Here is a 6,504-nt window from a genome sequence, read left to right as displayed (position 1 = left end):
GACGAGGATGTGTATTCCTCCTTGATATAGAGTGTCACGCCCCCACCTCTCCTTCCTATCCTGTCCCTCCTGTACAACCTATAGCCCTTGACATTCACCGCCCAATCATGTGTTGCATCCCACCACGTTTCCGTAATCCCCACTATGTCCGGGCTGGTGTCAGCCAGCAGGAGGGTGAGTTCCTCCTGCTTCTTTCCCCTGCTACAAGCATTTGTGTAGAGGCATTTGAGGCCTCCTGTGGATGTGTGTACTGTCCCCCTAGCCCCAGCGTTGCCCTGGGCCCCGTTGCTTACCTGTTTGCTCGTTTCGCTCGTTGGGCTGGGCTGGGCTGTAGTTGTGGGTGTTGTTTGGTCTGGTAGTCTGATGTTTCCTCTGCCCTCATCTTCCCCTTCCCCTGACGAGCCTAGTTTAAAGCCCTCCGGAGGAGGTCCGCCAACCTAGAAGAGAACACACACTTACCTTTAGGGGAAAGGTGGAGCCCATCCCATCCCAGCATGTCTCTTGTCGTGCTGTGCCGGTCACGGCTGAGGAAGCCAAAGCCCTCCTCGAAGCACCATTCCTGTAGTTGGTCTCCACGATGCACGTTTCATGCTGTCTGCCTCATCCACTCGCTGGCAGGATAGAAGAGAAAACCACCTGTGTGCCCATCTCCCTCAGCACGTGTCCCAGAACGTGGTAGTCCTCCATCAGGCAATCAGGGGTGCTCCTGGCCACATCATTAGTGCCCACATGGACTAGGACCATGGGGTAATAATTGGTGGGCCAGATTACGGTCTGGAGCATCCCTTTCACATCCTGAATCCTCGCTCCAGGTAGGCAGTAGACGTCATGTGCCGAAGGGTCCTGGCGACAGATGGGGCCCTCCGTACCTCTCAGGATGGAGTCGCCAATGATGATCACGCGATGCTTCCTCCTCCTGGTCTGCTTGTCTCCTTCAGCTTGCACGGGACGCAGTGAACGTGGAGTTGCCTCCTCCCTGGTTTCATCCTCTCCTTCCTCCTCCTCCAGGGCTGCCAGGGCCTCGTACCTGTTCTCCAGCTGGACTGGAGGAACTGGTGCTGCTGTGTTAAGAGCAGCCCTGGCACGGGAGATGACCGTCTGCCACTTAGCAGTGGAGGGCAGTTCTTGAGGTGCATCCTTCTTGGTCGTACAACCCTGCAGGGAAAGAAAATACCTGTCAGTTTCCTCCTCTGCCTCTCAGATTCCCCTCAGCCTGCTAACCTCCTCCTGGAGCTCCCTCACCTGCGCCTCCAGGGCCCTAAGGCGGGCGCCTGCAGGACAGGTGTGGGGGTCCCCAGTCCCTGCCCCCCCCCCAGGCCTTGCTGGGCAGCTCCTGCAGGCCAGGGGGGTGGGGGATGCCAGCCTCCCCGTGGGCTCCGTCTGAGTAGATTCCTCAGACAAGCCCCGGGAAGGCCGCACCTCCTGGGCAGGGGTCCTGGTAGCACTCCGTGTCGAGACCATCGTAGGAGTTGCTGCCTGTTTCTAGCTGGATGTGGTGCCTCTGCCCTGCGCTTGCAGGAGTCAGCCTCCGGGCCCTTCCTGCTCGCCCTCCATCGCAAACGCCAGCGCGCTCTTACAGAACGTGTCTGTTTGCACGCTCTGTTTGCGCGGCTCCCTACTGGCTCAGCTAAGAGGGATCCGGGGGGCTTCCCCTCTGGATCCAGCTCAGCTGTGTCGGTCCCTCCGCCCCACTTACCTTAGGGGGATCAGCTGCTGCTGCCCCTGCTGCTGCTCCGTTCGCCTCTGCTGCCGCTGCTGCTCTTGCCTCTGCTCCAGGTCCAGTAAGGGGGAACACGTGTGTGTAAGACACACGTGTGCCTGTGTCCTTCCTCTCCCCGCTGCTCCTGGCTCCTGGGTGCCGGGAGCTACGCCAAACCGCGGCTTTTAAAGGCCGCGGTTTGAATTTCCCGCCACTGCTCTACCCACCAATCGGGCGCTTCGGTTTCACCAGAAGTGCCTGCCGGAGATCCCGCCCCCCTGCACTCCCCTGCTGGGGTGGCCCCGACTTCTCTTACCCTGCTGGCAACACTCCTACTAATGTAGCCCAGTATGCTGTTAGCCTTCTTGGCAACAGGAGCACACTGGTGCTCATACTCAGCTTATTGTCCACTGTAACCCCCAGGTCCTTTTTGCAGAGCTGCTCACAAGCGAGTCAGCTCCCAGCCTGTACTGGTTCAAGGGACTGTTCTGTCTTAAGTGCAGGACTCTGCATTTGTCCTTGTTGAACCTCATGAGATTCCTTTTTGACTAAGTCACTCTGAATCTTAGCCCTACCTCCACCATATCTACTACTCCCCCCCCAGGTTGGTGTCATCTGCAGGTTTGCTGAGGGTGCACTCTATGCCATCTTCTAGGTCATTGATGAAGACAGTGTTGAAGACTGAACCCTGGGGCACTCCACTTGATACCAGCTGCCAACTAGACATCAAGCCATTGATAACTATGTTCTGAGCCTGACGCTCCAGCCAGTTTTCTATCCACCTTACAGTCCATTCATCCAGCCCATTCTTCCTTAGCTTGCCTGCCAGAATGCTGTGGGAGACAGTGTCAAAAGTCTTGCTAAAATCAAGGTACACCGTATCTAGCAATCTCTCCACATCCATGCAGCCAGTCACCTCATCATAGAAGGCAAGCGGGTTGGTCAGGTATGATTTTACCCCTAATTACCTTTTTTCCCTCCAAGTGCTTAGAAATGGATTCCTTAAGGATCTGCTCCATGATTTTTCTAGGGACTGAGGTGAGACTGGTCTGCAGTTCCCTGGATCCTCCTTCTTCCCCTTTTTAAATATGGGCACTATGTTTGACCTTTTCCAGTTATCTGAAACCTCTCCTGATTGCTGTGAGTTTTCAAAGACAATGTCAGTGGCTCTGCAGTCACATCAACCAACTCCCTCAGCACCCTTGGGTGAATCCCATCCAGCCCCATGGACATGTCCAGTTTTTCTTAGTAGTAGCCCAGCTTTTTCTAACATGCTCTTTCACTGCTGTTGGCTGCTCACCCTGAACTGTGCAGCCTGGTGCAGTAGCCCAGGAACTGACCTTGCCTGTGAAGACTGAGGCAAAAAAGACATTGTGCACTTCAGCCTTTTCTGCATTCTCTGTCGCTAGGTTGCCTCCCTCCCCCATTCAGTAAGGGACCCCACACTTTTTCCCTGATTTTCCTCTTGCTACCAGCATGCTTGTTACCCTTCACATCCCTTGGTAGCTGCAGCTCCAATTGTGCTTAGGCTTTCCTGACTTCATCCCTTCATGCCCAAGCAAATGCTTTTATATTCTTCCCTAGTTATTTGTCCAAGTTTCCACTTCTTATAAGCTTCCTTTTTGTGATTTAGTTTACTGAAGAGCTCCCTGCTAAGCCAAGCTGGTCTTCTGCCATAACTGCTAGTCTGCCTGCACATTGGGGTGGTTTGTTCCTGCATTCTCAGTAATGCTTCCTTGAAGTACAGCCAGCTCTCCTGGACTCCTCTCCCTCTCGGTCTGGCTGCCTAGGGGATCCTACTCATGAGTTCCCTGAGTGAATTGAAGTCTGCTTTTCAGAAGTCCAGGGCCCTTACACTGATGCTCTTCATCCTTCCTTTCCGCACAATCCTGAACTCAGTCATCTCGTGGTCACTGCTGCCCAAGTTACCATACACTACTACATTCTCCACCAATTCTCCCCTGTTTGTGAGCAGCAGGTCAAGAAAAGCACAGCCCCTAGTTGGTCACTCCAGCACTTGCACTAGGAAGTTGTCCCTAACACTCTCCAAAAACTTGCATGCTGTTGTATTGCCCTCCCAGTACATGTCAGGGTGATTTGAAGTCCCCCATGAAAACCAGGGTCTGTAATCAGGAACTTCCGCTAGCTGCTTGAAGAAAGCCTCATTCACCACTTCCTCCTGGTCTGGTGGTCTACAGGAGACCCCCACCACGACATCTCTGTTGTTGCTCTCCCACTCTGACCCTAACCCAGGACAAAGAAATTGTGTTTCAAACAGTAACATCTTTGTCATGTCAGGATAAATTTAATATATGGCTAGGTCTCAGACCCTCCACTATCCTGCAGTGCTTTCTCTTCCTTTCCTGGGAGAGGGAGGAAAAGCTGTCTCTTGAATAGAGCATCTGTAGCAGCCCATCCCCCTCCTTCCCTGCCAGGACCTCCTTAACACTGGATATCTGGTAAACAGCCCTGATCCCAAACTGCCCACCCACATTTTATACTTCCTACTGCTATGAAAATAATATCAGAGGGGACCGTAGATGTAACAGCATCTGAATGTGCTTTTAGCTTACAACTTGCATATCAAGATGTTGTTTCTTAATCCATGTATTATTTTGTTTCTAAACAGTCTGTGTCAGCTTTTGCTCCTATCTGCAACCCAATTCAGTGCCCGTGGGGAAAGAAAGCCTTTGGCGGCTATCTAGGATCAGATCTAAGTAAATGGGAGGTAAGTGTCATGACACAAGCTATAGAATCAATTTTAAAAACTGCTTTGCAGGAAGAAAACTGAAAAGGTAATTGCAGTGTTTTTCCTTGGAAAATTGCCATGTTGTCAGATTTTACCAAGCATTGAACTCCAGTGTACAGGTCTTGGGTGAATACTGACAGCCATCAAACTGCTGGGGGCAGTTTGCTTTAAACACAGCATAATAGGAAGCTGTTATTAGATGCACATAGTACATTCTCGCCAGGGTAAGTAGAATGAGGAGCAAGCTGCAGCCCTTTCTTCAGTGCCTGAAAATAACGAGGTCAAAAAATCAGATCCCTTTTTAGTGTGATAACGTAGCAGAGCAAGTGTCTGAAAATTCTGCACTGCTAAATGTCCTCAGCACAAAGCAATTCTTTCTTACCCAGAGCTTTAATACAGTAATGGTTTGCAACCTTCTTGGTTTGCAGCTGGTTCCTGAATTAAGAAAAAAACTGCTCAGCTGCTTACTGTCATTTTTACTTCAAAGGGCATCACTTCACCAAGCAACTGCCATTCCATGCAGCTGAGCAGAGCAGCTAGTGCCCTTTGAAATACGCCACAACTCTGAAGTCCAGCACAGCTATATATGTATGCCCCCTGCTAGTTTGCAAACCTTCTTCTTTGCATTGGGGTGATATCTAAACCTTGCAAAGAACCTGGAATCCAGGTTTAGTGGTAAATGAAGGGAGAAAACTTCTGGATCTAGATGGATTGGAGACTGGGAAATCTCAGTTCTGTAGAAGTACCAGGCCTAACAATCAGGATTAAGAACTTCCAGGCATTGATACCAGTGTGGCAGGATCAGGCAGTGTGCTAGGGCTCTGAGGATAAAACCTTAAACTTAACTTTGAAAGATTTGGCCCTTCTGTTCCTTAGCAGCTCATGTATAGACATACAAATACAAAATAGCAACCCATACATGTCATTTTTATCCTCCTAGGAACAATACATCTTACCCACTTTGTCTATAAATTTAACTCGTAAGCTAAGAACCACACTCTTGAAAATCAGGTTTTGCTGTGTTTTGTTTTGTTTTTTTTCTGTAGGCCTATGATGCTACCCATCTTGTGAAGTCCTATCCAGATTCCCATCTGGATATCTTAATTGATCAAGGCAAAGATGATCAGTTCCTTTCAGCAGGGCAATTACTGCCTGACAACTTCATTGCTGCCTGCACAGAGCAGAAAATCCCAGTTGTCTTTAGATTGCAACAGGCAAGTATCAAAAGGAAGCATTTGTGGCTGATGCATGTGTTTCATAATCACAGGGTTGACTCTGGCCGTGTCTAGATGAGCACGGATGTGCTCTTTGCCCCATCTCAAACCCCTTTGAGGCGGGGCAAGAGGCATGTATGGGAACGAAAAAATGTTTCCTGCGCTACAAGTTTGCAGTGTGGGGAAAAAATTAGACTCCTAGATATACAGAAGTCTAAAAAAAATCTAAGTTTATAAAAGTGGAGCAGGGCATGGTCCCAGACCGTGCCCTGAGGCAGTCAGAGGCTGGGTCCTCCACAGAGATGCTCTGGCTACTAGAGTGTCTCTGTGGTTGCTCCTCACCCTGGTGCTGAAACAACTTGCAGCCACCCAGTCCATGTGTTTCAGCGCCAGGCCTCCAGTGCTGGTGAATAAGGGGTTGGGGGGGGCTGGAGGAGGGAACCATGGTGGGGGTGGGGGCACCAGTCCTGCCCACTCCCCCAGCCTCCCCGAGGCCTCAGCCCCTGCCCTATCACCCCATAATTGAAGAAAAAAACCCCAACACTTACCAGCAGCTGCAACTGCCATCTGGCTGACTGGGGCCCTGCCCACACAGTGCCAGCCAGATGAACAGCCCGGGTCCTCCTGCCCCCCCTGCTGCCCTGTGCTGCATGGGGCGGGCCTCTGCCAGGAGGCCCTGGAGCCCCCCACCCCTACTTCTAAGGTAAGCAGAGGCTTTTTTCTGGGGGGGCGTTTTCTGTGTGTTTTCTTTTAATTGATGGTGCCTGGGGTTGTGGGAGGTAGCCATGGGAGCCTGGGGGTGCAAGTTGGAGGGTAGGGCTAGGTGGGACAGACATCGGGGG

General features: G+C 51.4%; 1 protein-coding gene across 4 annotated transcripts in view; it reads left to right on the top strand.

Annotated features, from left to right (window-relative positions):
- ESD (esterase D) overlaps positions 1-6,504 on the top strand; it is a 105,637-nt gene that overhangs the window by 97,336 nt on the left and 1,797 nt on the right. For all 4 annotated transcript variants that reach the window (XM_019529926.1, XM_019529928.1, XM_019529929.1 and 1 more), the window contains 2 exons: positions 4,329-4,427; positions 5,495-5,662. In XM_019529926.1, coding sequence (XP_019385471.1) covers positions 4,329-4,427; positions 5,495-5,662 — 267 coding nt within the window. The remainder of the gene's footprint in view (positions 1-4,328; positions 4,428-5,494; positions 5,663-6,504) is intronic.

The sequence above is a fragment of the Crocodylus porosus genome, unplaced genomic scaffold (assembly GCF_001723895.1).
Source record: "Crocodylus porosus isolate Cpor-Errol unplaced genomic scaffold, CroPor_comp1, whole genome shotgun sequence".
Classification (NCBI taxonomy): Eukaryota; Metazoa; Chordata; order Crocodylia; family Crocodylidae; genus Crocodylus; species Crocodylus porosus.
This window is presented reverse-complemented; position numbering and strand designations above follow the sequence as displayed.